Consider the following 27,010-nt stretch of genomic DNA (forward strand, 5'->3'; position numbering starts at 1 on the left):
GACACCCTCACACATTGCCAACGAGTCTGTTAATAGAATCTTCCAGAACGCTGCTATGTCTATTCTATTAACTCAGCACTGCTAGCATCAAATTTGAAATGTTGATATTTTTTAAGATATTGACCAATGCAACAAAGTTTTCTTTGTTTAGTTCAGGAGGACATCGAAATACTGAAATCTGGTCACAGCGTTGTTGCTCTTGCACCACAAACATTCAGTGCGTTGGGTACAGTAATCCATATCCATTTGTCCTGGTAAAACTTGGAACTTGGCCGTCACAGATGGGTGTGCATCCTATTACTAGAGTGCCGTCATCTGTAGGGCATCACTGTTGATTTTGGCAGTAGACTGGTGGCATTTGTAATTGCAGTGACGAGTTATGCTCTACGTGAGAAGAGTATTAAAACTTAAGTTAAGCCTAGACTTTAGTAAAACATTTTATTATGCTTGTCAAAGTCTGGTTGCCAGACAGAACTTACAAAAGTTATTCTGTTTCTACCACACAAGTATACATTTTTGTGCAATTGAGTTTACATGAATAATCCCATCACTTGTCCTCAAAAAAACAAAAAACTAACACAAAAAAAAAGGAAACCGATCCGAGTCTGACTAGCAAGAGTGAACATAAATATCTGACTTGGCAGAGGGGCAAAATAATTCAGTGATATACACAACAGTTTAAGTCACAAAAGAGTACATCACAAACAATGAACCAGACAAAACCAGCTGTTTGCTGCTTCAGTTATCCAAGTCAGACAGTAGTCCAGTTTTCATGTGTAGATATATTTACAGGTACTGCATGTGTTCAGCATACAATATTTGAGTTCCTAACAGGAAAAAAGTAAAAAGGAGTCATAAACTTTTTAAGGCAAAAAAAAAAGAAAAAAGTCTTTGTTCCTTAATACTTTAGCTAGAGCTGGAACTGATAACATTTGTGCACTGAGGTTCACAGAAGGAGCCAAAGCGCCCATAAATGTCTTTGGCTCGGACAGCAAAATGGTACGTGGAGCCGGACTGGAATTGGGTCAGCGTACAGGCCATAGGTAAGGGGAGGGCATTCACCTCCCCAATCTTCTTCCAGTGCTGCTGAGCTGCATTGCTGCTCGAGTTGTCTTGATGGAAGGCATAAAGGTGATAGCTATCTACAGCAGCACAGGTCCGATCCGTTTCTGCCACACTCCAGGACAACACTATTCCAGTCTGACCTGGCACCAGCTTCAGCTGAAGTTGCTGAGGAGGAGAGGTTCGCTCAGCCTCTGGGGGTAAGCGCGGCGGTGCAGGTGCAGCAGGGAGAGGGGGGAGTGCCACGCCGGAGCCCCGAGCGGGTGTTGTAGTGGTTACAGTGCGGGATTTCAGTGGAGAGTCCTACAAAAGAGAACATTTGTGTCATTTATTGGTCTTTTTTTCTTTTTTTTTCTTTCTTTTTTTTTTTTTTTTTAAAAATAGCACCCCAACAGTCCAAAATTATTTTTCATGCTGCAAATCAATTCTTCCACATTCCAGGAGCTGAAGCTCCACAAATGAATCCACAGATTTCACATCATAGGCAAACATTTACCTCAAACTTAAAGAAGTTGTGGAGCTGCAGAGGTGCAGTACATGTGAGTAATATCTGTAACTGCATTTTTAAATCCTTACCAGTGGGGGGCGATGATGCACCGTTATCTGAGGATTGCTGGGGGAGTTCTGATTGATTTTTGGAGATGATCTTGCTCCTACACCTGCAGACACACCTACAGACACGGGTATTACATTACAAGTGTAAATTAGAGTGTAATTTCAACATGCAATATGTACACACTTCCATATTATATATATTCTTTAACACACGAACGGCCACTATTCTGTCACTGCTGGAACTGCCTTGAGTGGTCATTTTTGCTACATTTAAACCTCAATTAATTCCCCTTATAAGTATACAGCTAAGATACTATTAGATTTAATTAGCTAAATAATGTTTAACAAAACAAAATAAAAAGCAAATCAGACTATTTTGCATAACGAACATCTTGAAAACAAACTAGTTTAACATATTCACGAGAGCAATTTTTGTCAATTCATTCATCTTAGAAATCTTACTACTTATATACTATAAAACAACAATTGTAGCCTCATTTATCACAGAAACAAAATCTAAACACCAATTTGCGTATAGCTTAAATGTTTGTAATAAATGGTAATCAACAGGTGTGAGCTATGGTGTTCTATTTCTACCTTTAGCGGGAAACTCAAACGAGACTAGCGCAAAATCCCGTGCGGTGAAAATGGCTGCCTGTGGCCGAAATATCTCATTTCCTCTGTGCTTTACATACGAAAAATATAAAAACTCATTTGAATCAAATTTTACACTGTTTTGGGAAAGGTAAAGGACCAGCGAGGCTTTACGTTTTTATTTGCCAAAGTAAATCGATGACCGCCTTGGCCGTTCCAGTGTTAATTATACATTTTGGTGAGTGTTGTCACCAGCAAGTGTAAAGCATCGGTTCATTCATTTGTTACAAAACAAAACCCATTCATGCCCCAAGTGTAACTTGGTGTTCTTACTGTTAGGAATGCTGATGACTGGGTTAATGCGTGGGGCAGGTGAGGGAGTTGCAGCTGTGGCATTCTTCACTCCTGTCACTGAAGAACAAAGTCCAACATAATTAGCCTAAAAGGTTCCATTTCAATGCTGCACGATTCAATAACAAATAAAGAGAAGGAAAATCTCTTTTTATGCATGGGGAAAAGAAAAGATTTGCAGCTCAATCCTACCTTGTACATCATCGTCATCCTCAGTGAGATCAATAACGGAGCCTTTGGGTCGTGCGACGGGCACAGCTGCTTTGGATGGAGTATTTCCAGAAGCTTGGTTGTCTAAGAAACACAGATGTTGTTTAAGAGATGCATTGAAGGGAAGAACAAGCTAGTGGCATCTCAGTGGTGTTACTTCTTTCTCACCTGTCTTTGATGTTAAAGACGTCCCTTGTGGGGGTCCGGGAGCAGTGGAACCTGTTGCTGCTGGCCCAGAGGTTGCAGGTGTGGAGACAGAAGACAAAGCGCCAACAACTGAGACAGACTGAGCCGGCGTCCTTGCTGTGGTCATAGAAACACCGGCATTGGGGGTGGTTATTCCTCCAGCACCTCCTTGGTACACAGCGCGGGCCAGAGAGATCTGGGTGGAGGGCATCTGACCAGTGGAGGCCTGAAGAGCTGGGAGAGTGGCAGCAGCTGCGGTGGAGGCTGTTGCTGTGTTAGTTGCAGGAGGAGACTTGAGTATAAATGTGGTGGTGGTGGGTGTAGTTTTGGCCTTGTTCAGTGAGCTGGCTGCAGACAAAGAGGAGACAGGGAAGTTGACCAGCGTCCCTGTCTGGCCATTCACTGACAGAGGCAGCTGAATGACGAGCGGCTGGCCTGTCGCCATCATGCTGCTCCCAGGAGCCGTTTTCAGCACCAGAGTGCCCGGCTGACTCTGAGTGGTGATGCCGGTGGCCAGCGAGGAGGCAGCATTAGAGGTGGACGTGATGAGCTGGAGGATAGAGCCCTGCGTAACCATGGCAGTGGAGGTGGAAGTTGGCGCTGCCGCTGCAACAGAAGCTGACAGAGAGACCGGGACTGGAACTACTGTGAAAAACAAAAAAAAACTTGATTCAGCCTGGAACAGTAGGCGTCGCTGTGATAACTTGAAGTTTTGTGCACTCTCTGCTAAACACCTATCCCAGCATGCAATGGGTCCAAAGACATGTAAACACATTGAGCTTCTTGTGTGTACAGAGAAATGCTATTTCAGACTTCCGTACACCAACAAGACCAAACTCGACAATGCAACAACGTCTACATTTGCGCTCCTTCTGATTTCATCAGGCACTCCTTCCAAAACTTATCCATCCAAAGTGAAAGCATACCTTTTTAAAAACTCTTTAATCATCTAAACAGCAGCAGGGCTGTCTTTTTTTCATTTTAATTTTTTCATAAACCAACTACTCCAACATTAAGGAGCAGTTAAGCTGGTTTTAAAACACTTCTTAGCACTGTGAAAGGAGCTCCCAAACACAGAAAGGACCAGGACAAAGATTCAAACCCCCAACTTTGTTGTTGGGAAGTGATTTAGCCAGCTATTGTGCCGATGGTTATTCCATTAATTATGATCAGCCAACACAACCAGTTTGGGGAAAAAAAAGGTCCTGTTACTCACCAGTTGTGCTGGACGAAGAAACAACTGGAGTCTGCTTTACTTCAATAGAAGTCCGGCTCGGCCTGTTCAGAAAGATTGCTTATACTTAGAGTTGTTGACATGAGAAGCTGTTCATGTCCATGACAGGATGACGACTGAGTACGGGTAAGGTGCAGACATTAGATTTTATTCCATTTCATACAGTCATCGTTTAACATCTTGCAGGAAGATTCCAACCCACAATCAAAATGCAAGTCCAAGGTTACATTATAGCATCCAATTTAAATTGTTTATTGTTTTCAAGCATGGTGTCCAGTCAATAATCAGTGTCCTTTTCAACGTGTTATTAATGGTTATGATTGAAGAGTGAGATTTTGTCTAAATATTCTGCTGTCCTCTATCAGGATTAATGACAATTGTCCCAGAATGCTTCTCCTCCTGCAACATCACACTGTTAAAATGACACCGTGTTCCTTCCATTGTATTCTCTGAAAAATTCCGGCCGTCTTTTTACTCGGAGTATTTCATTTATAACATCACGAATCTCTCTCCACTTGTCAGTGGACAGCAGAGGAAATCGACGCTCGATGTACATCCTCATTGTCTTCCTCAAGTTTGTGGGGAGTGCCTCCTTCCCCATTAATCCGACATAATTGACCTTTGCCACCCAGTCACAGTAGACGTCATATGGGACTAAGTAGCGGAATATGTAAGATGCATAGCGGTCAGGCCTGGGATTCCCAGAGCTTCGCTTGCAGTTGTGGAACAGCACGCTCTCCAAGTGGGAAGAAATTGAGCGTAGTTTAACATCAGCTCTGCATTTTCCTTCACTGTATTCTGCCAGCTTTGTTGCCATAGCAATATGGCGTGACATATCTGTCTCCTTGTCCTCCCCCATTTCCTCCTCTTCCTTCTCCTTCTTGACAGGCAGTGCAGGAGTCTTACAAAGAGAGGGCGCCACCTCCTCTCTGGGCACCTCAGGCTCCGGCTCTACTGTCTGCCGACGGAGCACGCTGTTGGGAGGAGAGGTGCAGTTTTAACTACACTCTGCACTGCCTGAGGAAACGCTCAGGCTTCATATTGTAGAACGTCACAAGACTCAGGACAAGGACCCACGCGGGGGTTACTTTGCAGGTACAAAACCCTGGGGCATGTGTTTGTTTATTCCAAACAAGTCTTTAGGAATATTTGGACTGAAATTCAAAGTTTCAAAAAGCTGATGCTGACAAACCGAACAAGGGACATAGAACAAGAGTTTGGATTTGGAGGATGCACAGATTCTTTATTCTGTCCATTAGTTTTAAATTCAAGTTTCTAGTAATTACAGTTAGCAACCCGGGACAATGTCATCACTTGACGCTGTGAACGGTCTCGTGTGTAGTTCTAGCATCAGTCCGGTATTGTCACGTTCATACAAAAGAAAAATGTGAGCCTGCAGTTAAAATGATATTTTTTTTTTAAAAACAATCACCTCGCTAAATCTTGGAAAACTCATTCACATGTAAAGAACAGTGGCAACGATCTGGACAGGAAATTTTCGTCTGCGTGGACACACTCACCGCTGAGTTTGAGGGTTGCTTGTAACAGTCACAGTCTTGGTGGCGGCGGCGGCGGCAACAGCAGCGAGTGCCTGCGGAAATCAAACAGCAGGCTTTCAGAGCGTCGTCTGGCAATCTCATTAGCATGCTGAGAGCAAAGCTTTTAAATAGTACGAGTTTAAGACAAATAAGCCCATGCATTACCTCCTGTTTCCTTTTGTTTTCGGACGCCTGATTCGCCTCTCCAAACTTTTTGGCTAGTCGGGATATCTTGCTCTAAAATAAACAGGCGGCGGATTTAATGTGGCTTTGCTAACTGTGGGGAGAGCACCTTAAAATGATGAATATGTGGAAAACTGTACTTACTTGGAGTGTGGTAATGGCAGTTTGGTGTTTAGTGGCACAGTTGATTTTGTCTACTCTGTCCTTCAACTCTTGGAAATGTTTGTCAAAAATGGACAACTCCAAGCTCTTCAACCGTTCATCCACAAGCTGCTGCACAATCTGAGGAAGGCCATCAAGTAAAGGGACAAAAAGTTAAGTAACTTACTGAAGAAATATTCAGTATTTAAGTTCAGTTGGCACAGATGTAAGAAAACCTGGAGCAAAAAAAGTAAGAAAAACTGTAGCTTTGCTGTGCAAACCTTTTCAAGTTTATGGTGACTGCCAGCTTTTGCAGTGATTTTAAGTTCCAGTTGGGCCTCCAGCTCCTCGTGTTCCACCTTGGGCCTCTTTCCTTCCCTTTTCACAGTCAGTCCATCTTTCTCTCCCTCTGATAAAGTGCGCTTCAGTCCCGAGGTCGAGCTCTTGTCGGCTTGAGCTGCACGTGAATCAAAGAAAAACAAAACACTCGGCACGGTTACATGCACGGCTGAGTTAAACGAGTCACAGCTCGACCGAGTTATTCAGCTGCCAACTGTGTAACCTTCCAACCGTGAAACTGCCAACACGCACGGGAGCAGAAGCCAGTTTTGACGTTTTGGTTTTTGTTCATATGTTTTAAACTGTCTGTTTTCATGATTAATAAAAAGCTGTATGTTCATTTATCGTATTACGAGTTAATATAGCCCATAACAACTTTTTTTAATTTTTGTATTTAACCTCAGTTGTTTTTTTTTACTAGCAACCATCCTGTCGCCTTTGATCCTCTATGTCATACCTGTATTAGCAGGTGGCGTGGACGATGGTCGGGTTAGCTTAGTTGTTTGTCCACGTTCACTTTTCTCCTTTTTGAGTCCACTTCCCACTTTTCCTGAGTCCACTTCCATCTTATCCTCTTTTGTTGAGGCTTTCCCCACGTCGACCTTGTCATCCTCATCCGCTTTAATGTCATCCTCTTTGATTTCCATCGTTTGCTTTTCAGTCATAGTCGAATGAGACGTTGAAGGGCTTGCAGAAGAATCGGAAGCAGCATCCTTGGGCAAAGAAGGCTTTCTACCTTTCGTTTTAGATGTGGAGGCCTCCGGGTCGATGGTCTGTTTAGTGTTACTGTCTGCATCCATTGGTTCTGTGCGCTCAGATTCAGATTCAGATGCCACGGGTGGCACAGGCGAACATGAAACCAGACCCTTCACAGAGTCTTTTGTCAAATCCACCGCCGGGTCCTCTGTTGCGGTCGGTTTCTCCTGATGAAGAGATTACACACGATTAAAGATACATATTTTGTACTTTTTTTCAACATTACCATAAAGTTTAGGTCAATGTTGTACAATCCAGAGTAAACCGATGATACTTTCTACAATGACTAAAATATGTGCAAGTATCCGCAATGTTTCTAAGCATTTACCTCCTTCTTTTCCGCTACTGATGTCGCATCATTGTCTTTATTCGACTGGTCCTTACATTCAGCTGATGCCGGCGGAACAGTCTCATTCGACGAGGATGGTGAAGAACCTTTCTTTTCGTCGTCCTCCATCTTTTTCAGATCAAAGAACACAGACTGGAAAGGTGAAGTGGGAGAAGAGGTTTCTTCCTGTGCTTTGGGACTTTGTGAGGAGGCAGGGGACGGTGACAAATTAAGGGACAGGAAAGGTGCAGGAGAACTCAGAGAGGTCGCCGAGGCAGGTGACGCCGCGTGAGGGGAGTTTGAGTCAGAGATGTTGTTTTGCTCTTTGTCACCCACCTTTTGTCCATCCTCTTTATGCGTGCCATTCACTAGAGGTGGTGGAGATGGGTTGGACAAATCCGGAGTCGCTGTCAGCAAAGTGCTGTGAAGGCTCTCCAGTTGCAGTCGATCACTGATCTTCATGGTTTTCCTTGCACGGAAAATTTTCTTCTTCTCCTCTGTCACAACAACTTCCATTGCTTCCTGTTGGGTGACAAGGACTGATTAGGTGGAACGGGCAGGACGAGTGTCGACGAGCTCTAGAGCTGCAAAAATAAACAGCACAATGTTCCGCCTATGAGCCTTTCATGATCATTACGCACTGCATGGGGAAATATTGGCTGCACAGCCTCACATAAAACACTAGAGGTCACCGTAGAGCTCTTCTGCTTTGTTTGTTCTCCTCTAGAAGGTTCTTTCACAGATGATTTCATACCAAGCCGATCGGTTCCTCAACTGCCCACTTCTTTGCTCCATGTGTCTCAGTAATCAAGATAAATCAGTCAGAGCCTTACTATCTGATTCCACACTGCTCCGACTGTCCCACACTGACAATAGACAAGGAGCACCTCAGTAAACCTCTCTTTCATGGTGTCAGAAAAGTCTAAAAATGCTCTGGTGTTCTCCTTTTACCTTCATTTTGTGATAAACCTATGGATTCCCTGGTAACCTTAGCTACAATCCAGAGAACAGAGGAAAGGACACTGAGTTAACAACAGCAGTAACCTAACCTTCCTCCCATCCCCCCACTTAACCATTGGTTGGGTCCTCAGCGAATCAGAACGGACTAACTGAGGCAGTGCTGGCAGCAGCAAAGAGGTTATGCAAAACATAAAGGACTTTCCGTACACGGTTAGAACATTGTAGTGTTGAGGCTAGTTGTTACTTTTTAAAAATATAAATAGTCCTCTCTTGTGTACATACATCTATGTGGTGATTTCAATTTGCATTTATGGGAATCACACCTTATTGGAAATGCATTAAAGCTGTGTTGCTGGAGACTGTTATGCTGCAGAAAAATTCTCGCCATTCAATCAGTAACAAACAAAGAAGATGCAATTATATCATGTAACAATTAGTGTGTCGACCATTTAAGTGTAACTCACCTTTTAAGTCAGAGGGTTCCTGTTCATGGAGTTACAACAACCTGTCGGCAATCTGCAAGCGAAGAAAGAGACATTTTTAGTGGATTAGATAATAATAAAAAGATCATGCAAATTGTAGAGTAACCCCAAATTTATCTAAAGTGAATTAAGAAGTCCATCTCCATCTCTAATGGGCCTCAGAGTGAGATCTTTTCTTTCTCCTCGGGGTTGGTGGGGATACAAGCTGGAAACGCTAGTAGCATCAAACTGTTTGAAGCGCTTCCAAACAGCCCCATTTAAATACTACCACAGAATCATTGGGAAGTTTTCCATTATGATGCTTTTCTTTTTTTGTCTCTTTCTGCTCTGTAAAATTATTGGAGTATTGACCCGCCTTTCTCTTCATTTTGTGAGAAAATGTGACAGTGCCTTTCTCTGACATATTTTGGACTTTGAGACACGACGTTTTACACCGACGTCCTTTCTTATGAGGACAAATCTTGATTTAAAATCGAAACAATACAATGGGATTTAAGATATCGACTTACTCGTCAGATGTTTTAAGTTAAGAGTGACCTAAGATGACCCAATGAAAAAAAACGAGAAACAAAAACCAAAGAACACACGACGTGTGAAGAAAAAGACCCGTTTAAAGGGGAAGTTGCCTGCCAGAACAATGGAGATTAGAGGGGAGTGTCAAACTGAAGGAAAAAAAGATTTCATACAAATCAGTTAACAGACCCATATTTTTGTGAATGCGAGTTTAAAAATGTGCAGCTGCTAACATGGAGGTTTCATTTGTGAGACCAATCTGTCTTCTTTTATGTTAACAGGCATTCAAACAGATGCAGTCAAGAGATACATTCACATGGAATAACGTAGTTAAATTTGTGTGTTGGTTTCACAGAGGGAACAAGGCCAGTCATCATTTAAGGAACCCTTAAAAGGCCGAGCTGCTTCAGTTTTAAGTCGGTTAGCTACTGCATTGCTGCCCTGTAGGACTGCAGCAGATGGAGCCACGTGAAACCGCTTCGGCCAAACAATGTTTCATTTAGTCTTGATTCTTTTTTTTTTTTGCTACTTAGCAAGTTGCCATTTATATGTGGAAAAATACAAAGACTGATCGAGACAGAGCGCATACTTTACACTGTAAAGCACCACACTGAGATGCTGGCGCACACGCTCTGCTCTGTAAGCCATTCCTGCTCCGTTCTCTCATCAGCAAGCATACCTCTTGCTGTAAAAAGGGGTAAGATAAACCTCACCCCAAAAAAAAAGCAGCACCATAAGAAGTCACCACAAAGAAGTGGAGCAGTGTGAATGGCAAGCACGATCACTGCTCCACTTCACATTCCAATGTTATTGCACACTGCGCAGAGCATAATATCCCCTCCCCCATCCTACGGCCTCAATTACTGCGCCTGGGTTTAGTGCAGAAACTCAAAATGGCGGTCAGCTCTGCTGTTCGCTGCCAGGCTGAGACCTCTGTAGCTAGCTGAAAAGGACTCCCTGTCAGATGTATCAGGTTGCAGCACCACCCTGCACAATGGGGATTCTCTGTTTAGCTTGAGGCTTCAGCAAGCTGGTACAGTAAGCAAAAAGGTAGAATATATCAGAAAGACCTCAACCGAGCCAAATTAAAACTCAGACAACAGTTTAGAATTTGATTTTAAAACCATTTGTCTGACTTGTCAACTCTTCTATGGTCGGCTAATTAGAAGTCCTAATTCAATTGTAATTCAATGAGAGAAACACTGACTGTAACAATAACGTGATAGAAATGAAAACTCAGTCTGAATGGCAGTCTTCATAGATATCTGCAGTCAGATCAATTAGCTGTCTGTGGGACTTGACTCAGAGAAATGCATTAAAAGAATCATTATTCTTGCGTTTTCATAGTCAAATCTTTCATTTAGTCAAAAAGTAAAGAGAACAATCCGACGTATTCAGGTTTCAATGCTGGGACGGAAAGAATGTACTTGGCGTGGATCCTATGCGCCTTATTTTTAACAAAAGGACCCTGGACAGTTTACTGGATTTCAGTTCACTAGCAAACCAAATCAGAAGCAATCTTTGAAAAGCAGCAAAGACTTTCAGCATGGCACGTTTCCAAGAATTGGTTTTAAACAAATGAACGAGGCTGCGAAGAGTCACCAGACTGCGGGGCATAGGTTATGTTGCTGTGGTGGTAATTAAGTAGAGGAAGTAGCTGTATTCACTGGAAACAAACGTCAACAACAACTGCGATGGAAATCCACAGGATGAAAATGGGGACGGCTCCTCTTCGGGACGTACATCAACTAACTCGACAATTCAAACGCTAACGATTAGCGTTTACTAGTGGCTACATGTGTTCGCTTGCAAACTGCGTAAAATATTCTGTAACATGAAAAGTTTTCATCTGACACTCCCCACTCCAAGGATCTCACCTTTACACGGCACCATATGCAACACCATGCGTTTCATTTGCAGCCAGACAGTGCTGGGAAGGTTACTAATAAAAAGGGAGGAAAAAATGAGCCATATACTATATGTCTGTGTGATATTCAGACCAGCCAACGAAAATGTGTAAAAAATGACACAAGCAGACATGTTCCAGGTCAGGTCTAGTCAGTCCATGTACCTTAATTTACTGCACCAAAGGTTGCGCGTCACCAGGAACAAACAATCATTTTAAAGCTTGCATAACACTGACAACATGCAGTCTTTCAGGTAATAAAAGAACTATGATGACAAGCTAGTTAGCAACAGTTTACAGTAAAGTCCCTGAATGCCTAAATTTAATTCAAACAAACAACAAACCTTAGCAATTACCCAGAGCCCTATCCTCTTCAACTGGCATCGCTAATAGAGGAAAACATAAGTAGCAGAGCTTGAATGAGAAGCAACAACATGTACAACAGCTCAATTTCAGGGACATAAACATGAAGCATGCTTGGAAAAAGGAATGTCAACCTTTAGCAGGATGTGTGGGACTGGGCCTTCCATATTGTTGTTTGTGGGAGCAGGGAACAGCTAAGAGGCTGGCTCCATAATATAAAAGAAAGGAGGAGGAGCTCAGTTAGGAAGAGTCCATGCTGTTTTCTTACAGAGGTGTGCTCTAAAAAAAAAAAAGGTGTGTAACCAAAGTGGATATATATTAGGTATTACTTAAAGCCTTTAAAACAGAAGCCAGGTCAAAGCTTCAGTGCCATGTTGCGGAACCAAATGCTTTGAAAATTAAATTCCACTTTTTCCTTTCTAGTAAAGCAAATCATGTGTTGGCAGTTATCTTAAATGCTCACTAGTCAAACCTTTTGTCAGCTGCAGTTTTAAGTGCAGAGTGGTGAAGACAACTTAAAACTCTAGCTAGTAGCGCACAGACAGAGGGGAAGTACACTGCAGACTGTTGCTAAGCAACACCCATCCCCCAACTCTAGCACAATCTAGTCCACAGTATGGAAAACTACAGCCAGCATGGACCATACCATTCTGACAAAGGGCAGGAGGGGTCTGTTCTTTCTTTTCTTTTTCAATAAACATTGCAGGCTAAAGAGGTTCCATGATAGCACAAATATATACTGTTAGTACATGCCTGATCATTGCTGTAGTTCTTTATATGTTCAGGAGTCCCCTCTAATGAGCTGAAGATATTATGCTGTGTTCCACTCTATTTTGTTCCATGCAATTAAAAATGTAAAGGAACCCTTTTCAGTGAAAATTGTTTAGCCTCTCTATGGACTCACTGACAGATCTGAGCTGCTTGATTACACTAAGATCACTTGGGGTATTATGTGCTATGAACTGAGCATTATCTGAGCTGAGCTGAGCTCCGACCACGTTAGCCTCAGCCTTATTGTATCACCTTAATGACTTGGCTAAAGTGGACTATGGAGGACCTCAGTCAGATTGTAATTTGATCTCATGGGTCTCTTACAGATCATGCAAAAGTGAATGGGCTGTTAGGTGGAATGCAAAGATTAATTAAAATACAAATCAAAGAGGGCAAGGGGGGTCCAAATGCTTTATGTGACAGAAGTATCCTCTGACAGTACATTTAAACTTAAAAGGTATGTTTTTCACACATAAAGCAATAGTTCTTTGAAGAAAAGGTGTGAAAATGTATCCACCTTTGCGTGTTGAATATGTCTACCACCCTCAAAAGTTGTGAAAATGTTGCTGTAGCAACTTAAGTTTCACTTGGCTATGTCACGAGGAACATCGACGCTGATGGTTTTACATCCGAACTGAAAAACATTTCAAGCCAATTCCAAAAACACACCCCAGTTTCTGCTCAAATATCTTCCGCTTCACCTCCACAGTGTTAAGAGTTGAAGCTCCCTTTCCAAACCTTGTCCAGCAGGTTTCAATGGGAACAAATAATTAGGGAAAAAGAAATCTCTCAATGTTTAAAATGATAAACGTCTTTAACAAGGGGACTTGAGAAGTCTGTACTGCGCCAATATATATAATATATTGGTTGAGCTTATCAAAACCAAAAAGCCTGACAAAAGGTCATAGGTAAACAAAAAGAAGAGCTTGGTTCAGATAGTTTAATCAAACTTAAAACAAACCTTGAGGATTTAATTTTTTATTAAATGTGCCAATGGAAAAAAAAGGAAAAAACCCTCCAACAGCAGAGAGAAAAAAAAAAAAAGAAGTCACTTTCAACAAGGCAAAGCAACGCAACATGCACTTTAGTCAGAGCCTAGCTAGCGGCGCACAGCCAGCGCTAGATTGCACACCCACAAAACCCTGAACCTAGAGATAGCTGCCCCCACCGTCTGTCTTTCTCTCTCTCCCTCCCTGTCTCTCACACACACACACACACTCTTTCTATCTGCCTCTGGAACAGCCTCTCCTGCTCAAACATGGACTGAACCACTCTTGGGGGGGAAGAGTGGGGGTGGGGCGTCAAAAACAAAAGGCATAAAAGGACATGAGGTTAAAAAAAAAACACCCAAAAAACAAACTGTGCTCATAGAATTGCTTCAGGACAACAGAAACTTATTTTCTTCTGGTTTCACACTGGATGGAAAATATCGCCACCAACTTTATTTAGGCAATATTTCTCAATGCAACACTTTTCTTAGCCGTTTTTTTATTTTATTTTTACAAGCAAGACATGACTTTTTGTGCCACAGTCTCAAGCTAGCTGCTTAAAGCAAAAATAAATCAATTAAAAAAATGAGAGCACAGCTTGACACACTAAGCAGCCTCAAAGCGCCCAGCCTCTCCCCGAGGGAGGGCTGCCGTCACACCGACTGAACCATTCCAACACGTGGGGGGTTCTTTTGCTCAATGAGGGAAAAAAGAACAGCCACTTAAAGTAAATTTTTACTGAAAAATATAACTGGTGCAGTCTAACTTGTGAACCTGGATTTTCCACTCATGTCCTGATGCGACATCTCAAACTTAACACACAAATATACAGATGAGAAATGAGCAGCCTGGTCATTTAATTAATTTTTTTTAAAATAAAAAATTGTTATTAGTTAGCAACCTTCAGGTCTTCAGCAAAATCCCTGTTGCAACTTACTGTGCAGTCCTTGCACAACCCCCCCTACCTTTCTGCCCCTGCAGAAACACAAAATGGCCACCAGTGTTGCTGTGAACGGCATGCTGAGCTCAGGCAGGAGCAGATCATGTTGCAAGCTCCGCCCACAAAAAACAAAATGTTATCTCTGCACGTTGTAGAAATCAACTCCAAATCCTTGTTTGCCATTTATTGTTACAAGGAGAGAGCTCTCTGTTCAGCAACACAGTCAGTCACAACTGAAGAAAATGAGCCCTTTCATTTTTTCACCTCAATTGATTTAGAGCTGTGCTAAGTCCCTCTGGAACCTGGGACTACATAACTGGGCACAGATCTAATGCGCGTTTCTCATTCAGGTAGCTGCAAGTGCTTAAACCTGTGTGCCAAACAGTAAACCTGACACTCAACTGTTCGGGACTGTCAGACACAGAGAAGAGGCTGGTTGTTGTTGGTCTAAATTTCTGATTAACCAAACTGTAAAAGTGAAATGGTCACCCAAAACATTTTCTGTGGAGGCTAAATGCCGAGTGGGAAAAAAATATGTCAGCTAGTGAGGGCAGACCCTGCATTCCAACAATACTGCGCACAGTGCGCACTCTTCCCTTCCCCCACCCCGGCTGCCTGCATCTGGATTCACTGAAACTCAAAATGGCCACCTGGTCTGCTTGCGCAGCCACACTGAAATCTTAACAGCTACATCTTGCAAAAGGTATTCCCTTTCAGCACCCCTGAAAAACAATTCCCATGTGTATAATAACTCTTACAGAGATGTTTCATTTCAGATGAATGGAACAACAAGAATATTTAGCAATGTAAAAATGAATTTTTATGCGCACAATAACCATAAAGCAGGTTGTTTCTGTGACTGTAACGTGTCAGGCCCACAGATATTTCTATGTTTGCAAACAGCTGAAGCACTTATCAGAAGATTTGCCTGCTATATAGCTGTACTAAAACATTTAGCTGAATTCATTTTTTTAAACCCCAAATACCTGTAATTCAACCAACTAATTTCACTTAAATATACAAAGGATTTCTAAGAGCATAATGAAAAACATTATGGTTAGTCTCGACTGACATTCCCTTGCAAGCGGATGTCACCAAAAACCTCCTCGTTCCAAGCCGTCACTGGATGATCAACACCTAAATTAATCAAACTGTGGCCTTCTCTGCAGAGTTTGCACGTTCTTCCTGTTTATGGGTTTAATCTTGAAGCTCTTCCCCAATCGCAATGCAAGAAAATGCAAGTTAAAACAACCAGATAATCTCTATAGCGCAGGGCTGTGAAGGTGAGTGAAGCTGCGGTTGTCTGGATATTAGCTTTGTCAAAGACTGACAACCTGTCCAAGTAGGGTGGGGGGTGGGGGTTAATCTTAGCCCACTACAGACTCAACACTCTCAAGAACCTGAACTGTATGAAAGGTTTGGGAAACACTTGTTGGATGTACCACATGGGACACCCATAATCATTACTTCTGCTTTAAAACAGTTCAGAAAAACATAAGCAAGCTATACTATCTAAATACTACTACAGTTATTAAGGATTTTGCATTGAAGGTACAACTCATATGCAAGGAAAAATGTCTTCAAAATGTAGGTAATCTTCCGGTGTGTACCACAGAAGTTTTAAAAACAGGACATTAGAAATGTGCTCTGACTTGTGTGACATTGTAGTAAATGTCTAGTTTGAGCTCAGCCACAGCATGCAATAAACTGACCACCGTTCTTTTCTTATGCTTTCCCATATGACCAGACATTTTAGGTTTGCTCCTACCTGAATAGCTGGATGCTTGCTGGAGCTAAAACTGACTTACTCCAAGGAGCAGCAGATTTTTTTTTATCCTTCCTGCAACATTCCTGTATGTATATCTTACTTGTGTCACATTTTCCATCCAGTCAGGAGGGGAGTTTTCAAACCCAAAACAGCTGAAAGATTGTCTGCTTTGAATTAGAAAAATGTACCTCCAATTAACGGCAGTCTACAATACAACACATATACATGTTCACCTGTAGACTACACCTCAGATCACTGTTTCATGTGATGATCATGAATAGATTTTAGACTGTTGGAAAGAAATAAAGATCCCACGCTTGACCAATTGCAGCATTTCAATGATTTAGTAAAAGAAAAGAAATCTGTTCTCCAAACGTGATTCTACTGTTCAGCAACAGTTCAAAAGCACTGCCTTGTAGCCAAGCATTACCCAAGTATCGTACGTGGGATTTGCTTTTCTTAGGTTTCACAAAAGTGGAGACCAGCAAGAGCAGGCTAGAAGGAAAAAAGGGAAGAAAAATAGGAGGGGGTCGGGGTGGGCAGAACCAGGAGTTTCGATGTGAATCAAGCAAGCACATGGTGATCATTCTTTCGCCATGCGCTGCTGAAGAAAAAGCTTGAATCATAGCCACAGGAAAAGACCATAAATGTTGACCTACACAATAGAGAATAAATAATCTGAATGCAAAATTAACCTTGGTTCCCTAAGGGCATTGTGACAGAGACATTTGGTTAATCGCTTAACTAATGTCCTCATGCAGCTTCTCTTCTTTCTCTGGTAGAACCTTAACCCTAGGCAATCACTAGGGAGTCAACAGTAAAAAAAAAAAAAAAAAAAAAAAAAAAGACAGCTTGATCTACCTAAAGCTAGCACTACACAGTCAGGGCCTAAGTCCAGAGCCAGACACAGAGCGTCAACACCCCTCCCCCACACCTGCAGTCTGTTCCCCACTGGAGTTTTACAGCCAAGCATGGACTAAACCATTGCAGCAGAAGGGTGTTCTGACCAATAAGCTGTATCGAATGACAAATCTGAAGTTTTATAAATGCTTCTGACCCTTGTTCATTATTTATTAAGAATAAGAATGAACATGCCCATGTAAAATTGTAAAATATTTCGAGTAAATTCTAGTTGTCCTAAATCGGTAGACATTCCATTCCAGGTCTCAAAATGGCAGCTCATTCTCCTTGAGCTGTTAGAACAAATCTTAACCTGCCGCTGTAGCAATAACTTGTCTATTTTTGTGTCTAAACATTACATTTCTCTGAGGTTTGTTAGATGGAAAAATATCTTTATGGAAGGATGAAATGATCTGAACAAGCTGCTTTCTGCCACTCTGCTTAAAACACACATTGAAGCATCGACAGAGAGAAGCCATGAAAAATGTACAGGTTATTTTCTGGGGAAAAAAAAAAAAAAAAAAAAACACAAAAGAAAAGCCAACACACAGCTAACACTTCCTGACTAGACACAGTTAACAGGCTAGCCTACTGGACACTTCCCCCATCCCCCACTTCTCGCTTTGATAGACTGCTTGTAGTGAAAACAGCACAAAATGGCTGCTGCAGCAGCTGAAACAATCCATCTTATGGCAACTACAAAAGCCCATGCCCAATTATGCCTTTTCCTTGTTCCTCTAATGTAATAGCCAGCCGTTTATTAAAATTGCTGATATTCTTCCAATTTTTTTGAGGACTCAGCAGTTTCATATGAAGAAATAACATATTTTCGAAGATTTATTCTAAGCACAATATTTGGTGAAGGTTTGATGACATCATTTACAATATCAAACTCTTTGTACATCTTGAGTTATCCACAGAATTTTGTCACAATGTCACCAATTTGTTATCTTTTACACTACTCATAAAACAGCACAACAACAACCTGAACCGGTACCAAGTCACAGTTCCTCAGTGGAACACAGGTTTTATAATCCTGAGCTTCGATGTTGCTTTGTGGTGGAGTCTTTTTTTGTTAAGGTTTTCGTTTACAGGTTAACGTTAAAAACTTCTCTAAATATGGGTGACATTTCACCAAAGTTTTTGTGGTAATGGTTTGTTCCAGTGTCACAGAACACTTAACGTTAACCAGCAGTTTCATTTGACCACTGTGACTTCCCATTTGAAACACTCATACCTACAATCACTAATATGCTGATGATAGTCTGCTGTTACCTCTTTTTGGCACTTATTGTTTGCATATACACAAACTTGCTTTCTTGTGATAACTAATTCTGCGTCAAATACGCACCACTCTCACCCCTAGCCTGATGTCCACTTCCTCAAATTGTCGATAGACCACAGCGGTTGACGTTGTTTATTTCTCTTCAACTGTAGACACGTCAAACATTCCAACATTCAACCTTCTGACGCCAGCTACTCGTGTTATTAATTATATTTCAGATATTGCAACAGAACCTTTTTCTTGTCAGTGTCGATTTTTTTTTCAACTCAATGCACTCACAGGTAGCCATTGGTGTTGTAAACAGTAAATGCCAAGAGGATGCAAATTCATTCTTTTTAAAACCTGCGATCAGACATATTAGCTTTACTGCCACATAGCGTTATGACAGTGCAACTGTGGACTGACGTCAGGACACAACGTAGATGTATAAATGCTCATGACGGCGGCAGCTGATATGGCGCTGACATAGGGGTATAAATAGTCCTTTAGGGTCTGAACATACCCCAGTGGGCTATCTGCATTGGGGTTTTGCAAATGCACGTCTACATGTTATAGTGTTTTGCTACCACATGGGGGCAGTATAAGAAATCTGTGGAGCAATCTGAGCTGAGGGCTACTTTTGGTTGTGTTTGCGTTGTTTTGGTTCATTAGCTTTTCTCCGCTGTGGGAGACAGAAGTCAAAGTGCAAAAAGGGCTTTGTGGTGGAGTGAACTTAAGTATTAAATAATAACAACTGTCCAGTTGTCTGTGGTTTTCATCTTTGCAAATTATTTATTTTTTCATTCATCTTCTTCTTTATTATGAAATTTGTTGATGTCAGCCCCTCTAGGGTCAAGTTAATTTTTGGCTAATCAGCATTTGATAAACATGTAATGTTATCTAAGAAGGCGGCCTTTAAGAGGTAGTGCTGATCAAACTCATTCTCAATGTATGAAATGCCATCCATAACTTAAGCGTAGTTTATGCTTCTCAGTCATTTTGATGGCGTAGCTACGTTGACGTGGAGCCCTACGCTGTAGCCTGACGTGTACTTCCAAAAAATTTTAACTACACGTTGCGCAAGGGCGGTCCGCTCAGAACGTAATTTCCGGCAGTTGCTTTTTCTGGTCTTAATGGCTGTACACAGCGAAGAAGCTCGTCAAATCGGCATCGACATTTGAAAATGTACAAAGTGCATTTGTTCATCCAGGTCCCTTAGAGGGTGAAACAGTGTTGTAAATTCACCCGTTCCCAGCCTCGACCGGTCATACAGATCACCTCCGCAAATGTCTTCTCTGTCGCCTGCGCTTCAACATTTACAAAATAAGCATTCATTCTTTAATATTGATCAGCTCCAACTGCAAATACAGCTGCTCCACCTCGGTTGCCATCGTTTACTGTTGTTAAGTGTGACCGGAAGAAAAAGCAAGGAGTCGGCTACAACCCCTGAAACCACAAAAACACAGCAACACTCCCCTAGCGACATGGATTACAGAGCAACGCGTTCCCTCGACGCAGAACTTCGAATGCTCAAAGACGGCGTCTCGTCTACACCGTCGATGCGAGGGAGAAGCATAAACTACGCTTTAGGAGACTGCGCCTTTGAAAAGTAAATACCTAAGTAATTCAACTTTGGTCATTATCCCCTTAAAAGCCTACCATGCTTAAAATGCTCCCTAGAAAAGTCTTAGCCCTTTTCACAGCTAGCGATTACCTTGAGATCTTGTTGGGCTTTGAACACATGAACTGCCAAGTCTTCACTAGCAACCAACAACAAATAATTTAAATCATTGTTCTTCAAACACGAATATTTGCCGACTGATTGAACCGTACATTACATAAATCAATTATAGAACTGCTGTGCTTAATCGTCAAATCTTTGATTCTCTGTTTTCTACAGGAAGCAAGACGAGCAACGACCACTAAAGAATCTTTACAAGAATGCAACCACTTTCTCAAAGGTTTCTGTAATTCTTGTACCACTAGCATCAATACAAAGTAAGATATCTTAGAAAATAATTTATTTAGATGGCTCAAGCTGGCAGACAACTCCAAACAATAAGAAGTCAAGGTTCCCATCTCTGTCAGTGCATACCAGTTGGGATTGCGCAGAGTCGCAAACAGTTTTACACATACTACCATCTGGGTCAGCTATTCAGACACTTGCTCAAGTAATTGATGTAAAACACATAACAGAGATGTGGCTAATGGCAATTCTTCTAACTTCAAAACAGGAGTCCAAGTTGTTCTTCTGCTTCTCATTTTCTGTGTTTGATCTTTTTGGAGGGAATATTAATTCAGGCACATACATAATTACCACATTCAGTTAGTGTAGTCACAAGTACTTTGCCTGCATGTGGTTGGCCATTCAGGAACCCTGTGTACCCTTGTAGACAAGCAAGGATGACTAAAGGTATACCACAGTTGTGCAAATTATGAAGTATTGAAAGCAATATTAGAGAAAGATGTATGGCCACATAATTCAAACCACTGCATTACAATGGCAGAGTGGGATATATTGGACAGCGGGTAAATAGTTTCAGAAAGTTGCTTCATTTGAATGTGTAAAATATGGCTTTGTAAGGTGTGAGGACAAGAGCAACTATGACACCAATCAAATTGTGACGGATACCCAAGTGGGTCAGAGTGAACCCAAAAAAAATTTGCAGGTCTTTCAGTGTGTAGTTCTTGGTATCAAACAAAAGTGGGTCAAAGCAAGATAACAAGCAAAATGTTGAGAAGGTCTAAGGAAGTTAAGGTTTACTAATGGGCATGTAGAGCAAAGTCTGGAGCAATGCCCTTGGAAGAGCTACTTGAGCACATTAATTGTGCTAAAGGTGACCCGTCAACTGACAAAGGTGTAAATGGGCACTTGAGCACCACAACTGGACCATATAGCAATAAAAGAAGGTGAACAGTCTGATCTATCATTTATTTGGACAACACAAGGGTGGAATGTGTGAAGTGTATAGAAGAGGAACTAAAAGGATACAAAAGTTGGCTACATTTGTTAAAAGAACTTTATACAACTTTTCAAGTCAACACTACCAATGGAAAGTACGGCCAGTGATTGCTCAGCATGAGAAACTGTCATTATAAAAGTCTAAATGGTACACTCACCTATTACAAATATACCCAAACGATTTATTTGATGAAGAACATAAATTAGGCAGTTTGTACCCAACTTTGACTTGTCTAACTATATGCAAAAAGGTAAAAGCAACCATCTACATTCAATGTAGATAGCCTTTGGCCCGCTTTATTCTTGTTCTGGGGGTGTAAAATTTGTTTCTTTGTAGAAAGTCTGCCATGGAAGCCTGCCACTTGGAGACATCTCTGGTCAGTTGATACAGACACCTTGGCTGTATGTGTGCGATTACATTTAGCTATACGTTGAGACAGGGTTAAGTGTCAAAAATTGTCTGCTCAAGATTAAGTTATCCTTGGCCTTTAGACATCTAAAGAGTGTGCCCCCAAGGCAATGCTGTGAGAAAACCTTATGGACTGCACCCAATAATAGGTGCATTTGCCTTTTTTTGTAATAACTCTATAGGCCTATCCTTGTCATGGTCTTGTTTCTTGAAATAGTCTGTTCCTTTTTTGAAAGTATCTTTTTTAGGCTTTTTTACAAAGGGCTTTCAAGCCAGGACTTATGTGCTTTGTCGTACATTGGCGTCATGTGTGAAAGTATAAAAGCAGCATTGAAGTTGATCCAGTACTGCACCAGCAAGCGAGGTATTCACAGATTTTAAAAAGGAAGTGGGTAAGGGTAAGCCATTATCATTGCGCTCTAACCAGCCACACTGTTGATTGCGTGACACTAGCATTAAAGCACACATTGATGTGGAACTGACCTCTGCTCACATTTGCGAATCACAGAGGAACAGCAGTGGATTACAAAAAAAAATTTTTTTTTTCCCACTGGTATAGCATAACTGAAATCTGTAGAGGGGTTCTGGATGTCTTAAATGGAAGCCAAACTTTCCAAATAATTTTTGTTTGTCTTGAAAAGCTCTTATTTGATGATTTATTGATCTAATTAAACAAAAGTAAAAAGGTGAAGGATGTTTACAGACAGACGCAGTGCTATTGACGAGAGATGAGGCCAACTTTACACTTTCATTCATTGCAGATCATTATTAAGGGTAAGGGTAATTAAGGGTAAAATTGTATTCAATTAAGCCATTAATATGACTTCAAGAATATGTTTAACATAATATTCTATTTATATACAATAATAATAATCAATAAAAATGTTTTCCAGTTTGGTATGTTTTTTTTTTGCTTAGTAAGTCCTAACCTGTTGAATAGAAATTATATGGAGCTTTCAACAAGTAACAAAATAGCAAAACATGCTTATTTTCTCTCTGGCTTTTACTTTAAGCCAACTTCATTTCAAACATGAGTCTCGCTAAAAGTGAGTTGTACTTAAAGTGATCTGTAAAGGTTACTGGATACAACCTCTCAAAACTACCATCGTGACATGGACAGGCCAGGTATGGGGCAAGATAATTAACATCAAGTTTACAATAAGCATTACAAGTCTGAAAAGATCATAGTTTTTCTTATCCATCTCAATTTCAGCTTAAAGCAAATTAGTACTTAATATGTAGCATTCAGGTTCCAGATGCCCTTTGTCACTATGCCTAGTACATTACATGTTGTGTGATCTTTTAGTATAATGTTGGGAGTTATTTTTGTTGTTGTTGCTTCTTAAATGTCAAATGTTTGAGTTTGCAGAACATCCTGCAAGGTAATAATACAATGTCTAATAATACACGTAACTTACTATGACAGAAAGGCACCCTGGCTGAAATCAAATGTTCAATACCCCGTTTTTGTCGTAATTATACAACATTTTAATAGTCAGATGCATCTCACCATGTGGCATGATTCACTTTCTTCAAAGTAAAGCCAAGGAAAAGACTGTGGCCGCAGACAAATGGCTGTGATGGACCAACAGCTGCACAGCACTGACTTGCATTTGACAATAAAGCTGTACAATCCAGCACTGAGAGACATGCCACAGCTAGCCACACAAACTCCTCTTTTCCCCACATGAAGAACATCTGTATGTGTCTGTTAACTCGTAACTAAGAAGAACTTTATTATGTTTTCATTTAGTATTTATTTTAAAGCAGCTACCTCCTAAAGCATGTTGTTCAGTTGTTAGTGAATTCAGCTGTATAACATTTCATGAGAAATTAACTAATTCAGGAAGAGTAAAAAATTTTAAAAAATCCCTACTCCTAACATCTACACGAAGACCATTGAAAATGTGGGCGGTGCCTTAAAAGGCTGCTTCCTCCTCTGCAGGGAAAAAAAAAAAAAGGCTGTGCAATGAATTACAAGTGCACCATGTGAGCACTGCAACTGAGAGATGTGGGGGAGGTGAAAGCAGAAACAGGGATGTACCATCTACCAAAAAGGTAGAAGCAAACCTGAAACAGCAGACTTTGTATGTGTGAAATTAAAAGCAAATATTTTATTTATTTATTTATTTTTTTAAACACCACGATTATGATGTAGTTCAAGTCTGAAGACTGACATATAGTTTATGGCTCTGTTGCTCACCAACTCCTCACCTGGTCACTAATCTTGAACATCTGTTCAAGTAAATCAATAAAGGCTTACTTTTTGTATTTGTCCTACCATATAACCAAACAAAATAACATTTAGAAAAGCAGCTCAACTCTTGCCTTGCCACTGTCATTAGGCCACACCCACATTCTAGGACAGTCTGGTTCATGGAAAATTACTGGACTGTACCACTTCTGACCAAGAAGGGGGTTTAGCTGCACAATGTAAAGAATCCAGTTGTTTTCTCTTTAATTTAGCTCCTTTCTGCTTCATCTATGCCTGCACATAGAATTTTCAGTTTAGAGACATTATCCAATAAGCAGCAATAAAGTCTATAAACATGAAAAGAAAAAAAAGATTAAAAAAATTCTTCATAAAAGCTTTCAAAGTGTACATAAGGAAAGAGACAAAGATAATTTATATACATCCAGTTAATTTCTTTTTATCCTTCTACTACCTATGTCCTTCCCTAGGACAGACAACAGCCCAACAGTCTGTACTCCCACGTGCCCCTCCCCCATACTCTCAGCTCTGCAATGTGCTGGTTGAGCTAGCTGCTTGTTTTAGCACCATCACAAGACACTCGCTGTACCGACTTGTAAAGATTAGACATTTAAACATTCAAACGAGGCAGAAAATACATCCCACAGGAATGAGTATTTTCAGATGTTGAACGGTTGAGTAATTAAATGACATGTGAAAGACACAGTGTGAGGGGATACAATTAGCAATGTAAGGACACTTCATTCTTGAATCAACATGGGTGATGGGTTTTTTTCCTTTGGTTGATATGAATATATATGGTGAATGAGGTTACCAAGACTTGGAGACACAAAAAAACAACACACTTGAAGAGTAGCCGTATGCATTTTTTTGAGTTATGGGAAAGAAAAGAAAAAAAGAAAAAAAGACACATAGCTTCTGCCATAAGACAAAGTTTCCTTGGTGTAACGCTTGAAACACCAAATAAATTTGATAAAGAATATCAACAAGCATTTTCCATTGGCGAGAAAACATTAGAAAAAGGTTAAAGGTTGACGCTTAAAAACATAAACTAGTTTCACCGCAATAACTGTCCTTTATCTAAAATTAGAGAAAAGGAACAGAAAGTACAGCCAAATATAACAAATATTCAAAGACTTTGCCAAATTACCATAAAACTGTCAATAACAGCCTAGCCATATTGCAGCATACAAAATAAGATCATAGTTCCCATCACACAGCAAGCATGGTACTACCTCAAAGTTCCCGTAAGTAACAGAATCTGGAGAGAGCTAGCTACTGTCGCTGCCAAATCGCGGCTTCATAAAAACGCCTAGATTTGGTAGCTGCAATCTCAGGATCCGCCCCAAATTTGACACCAGCTGGGCTTAAGTTCAAAACATGAGAACCTGTTTAGAACACGCCTCAAAGTTCAGAAAGAGGCGCTAACATTTTTAATAGTTTTTTGTAGAACTTTTTATTTATTTTTTTTTTTTTAAATTTCAAGAATGTCTCCAGCATTCGCAAGTAATTCTCACCAAATCCATGAAAGAGACATTCTAAACAGCGGTGGACATTATGCATGCTGCTTGAAAAAAAACAAACAAAAACAAAACTAAATTATAGTAAAAACAACAACAAAAAAGTAGATATGTCATTATTTGGCCAGAATTTTTACTTTTATTTTCTATGCTAGTGTTGCAAGTGGTAGCAAACAGCATTTTCTTATGCCTGCTACAAGCCCAACTGTAGAGTCAAAATCGAAAAAAAACAAAACAGTACAGTTCATGGCAACATTCACTATTCATTCACGATCAGCGTAGACTGAAGAAGAACTAGCATTCTATCTGTTTTAAGAGAGAAAATGTAGTAACTGCTTGGCTAGCATGCTACATGCAGTACCTCAACTCACCGACTGTTTGCGTTGTCCAGCGATGCTCCCGCAATTTGTAGTCCCCGATCGTTACAGACTCTCCTCCTCCTGCCACTGTCCAATTCTTCCGGTCACTGTTGTATTCTTGCACTTAGGATTCAGTGTGTGTGAGCAGCAGCTCACCGGTTCTAACATGCACTGGTAAACCAGAGAGTTGTACCACAAATGTGTATTGTGGTGTTGGATTCAACCGATTGTTGACTTCGATCGAATATAGACTCCTCCTCTTTTCGCGCACACACACACACACACACAAAAAAAAGGCGAAAAAAAACGGCTACAGTGACGTCAGCCGTCAGTGGCGGCGGGGGTTGGTAGGCAGACGCCAAAAAAACTCGCTCGCGCCGATCAGCAGTCGCGACCTCAATGTTACTTTCCCTCAGTATTTAAGTCTCTCCACTGGTGGCGGCGCTGAAGTCGGTACCTAAAGCCGGCAAGGTACGTATGCACAGCTCCAGAACGTCTGTTTGTATGGAGGGTCTGGCAGGACTCACATGAGCGTTTTCAGAGCAGCAGCAGCAGCACCTCAGCTTGGAGCAACCCGCTGCGGTACGGTTGAGACAGCCGACGGCGGCAAGTACAGACAACAGTGGAGCTGCACATTAGGTTGAAGAGGGAGGGGTGCGTGTGATTTGTGCGCGACAGACAAAAACCCGGTCTGAGGGGGAGGGGTTATACCGAGGAGGAGGAGTCAAGTGAGCAACAGCCCCCAAACTGCCTGTAAACTGAAGAAAACATTTGTGATATTAAGGGGTTATTTGTTCCTGCATTGTGTTCATGTTGGTGTGTCTGAGTGGTCCCACATGTGGTCAAGTACCCAACTTTGGTGTGACCGTTGAGAGGGTTGCGCTTTGTTGAATTGAGTTTTTTTGTTTTGTTTTACAGAACAGTGGTACAGAGGACATTAGAAAACAAAACTCACATGTAGGGATAATACTTACTCAGCAAATGAGGTAAACTGCACAGGGATTCTTTTTAAAGCACAAGTCACTGACCATACCGATTGTTCACACCAGGATTTGTTGATTGCTGAGAAGAAGACAAGAACAAGTTCTTCATTACATGTATTCTTCAGAAACTCAGATCAATCACATTCATGAATTGCAGGTGTTTGTTGCTGTCCTCTGACATTACACAGGTCAGCCATTTTGTTGACTCACTTCTGCATGAAGAACCTGTAGT

General features: G+C 41.1%; 1 protein-coding gene across 6 annotated transcripts; it reads right to left on the reverse strand.

The window, feature by feature from the left end:
- Nucleotides 1-424: 424 nt before the first annotated feature.
- atf7ip (activating transcription factor 7 interacting protein) lies at nucleotides 425-26,436 on the reverse strand. 6 transcript variants are annotated; one of them, XM_072383369.1, is made up of 14 exons: nucleotides 25,812-26,436; nucleotides 8,902-8,953; nucleotides 7,478-7,999; nucleotides 6,851-7,316; nucleotides 6,336-6,511; nucleotides 6,058-6,195; nucleotides 5,896-5,967; nucleotides 5,713-5,783; nucleotides 4,175-4,236; nucleotides 2,941-3,603; nucleotides 2,755-2,856; nucleotides 2,545-2,622; nucleotides 1,639-1,733; nucleotides 425-1,365 (listed from the first exon to the last, which is right to left on the reverse strand). In XM_072383369.1, exons 3-14 carry the CDS (start codon nucleotides 7,991-7,993, stop codon nucleotides 907-909), a joined length of 2,898 nt encoding a protein of 965 aa, XP_072239470.1. In that variant the 5' UTR covers nucleotides 7,994-7,999; nucleotides 8,902-8,953; nucleotides 25,812-26,436; the 3' UTR covers nucleotides 425-906. The 6 variants fall into 6 exon arrangements, with proteins under 6 accessions (XP_072239470.1, XP_072239469.1, XP_072239467.1 ...); XM_072383368.1 differs by having other exon boundaries at nucleotides 7,478-8,061; XM_072383366.1 differs by having other exon boundaries at nucleotides 25,808-26,436.
- Between the last annotated feature and the right edge of the window lie 574 nt (nucleotides 26,437-27,010).

The sequence above is a fragment of the Leuresthes tenuis genome, unplaced genomic scaffold, assembly GCF_036924035.1.
Source record: "Leuresthes tenuis unplaced genomic scaffold, fLeuTen1.0.hap1 SCAF_4, whole genome shotgun sequence".
In the NCBI taxonomy this organism is placed as follows: domain Eukaryota; kingdom Metazoa; phylum Chordata; class Actinopteri; order Atheriniformes; family Atherinopsidae; genus Leuresthes; species Leuresthes tenuis.

Bases quoted from the DNA above. Each gene is read 5' to 3' on its own strand.
- atf7ip (XM_072383369.1), bottom strand. From the start codon at position 7,993: ATGGAAGTTGTTGTGACAGAGGAGAAGAAGAAAATTTTCCGTGCAAGG. The intron at 7,317-7,477 runs GTAAATGCTTAG...TCTCTTCATCAG, and splicing joins CAGTAGCGGAAAAGAAGGAG to GAGAAACCGACCGCAACAGA. The intron at 1,734-2,544 runs GTAAGAACACCA...CCGTGTCTGTAG, and splicing joins AGTCATCAGCATTCCTAACA to GTGTGTCTGCAGGTGTAGGA.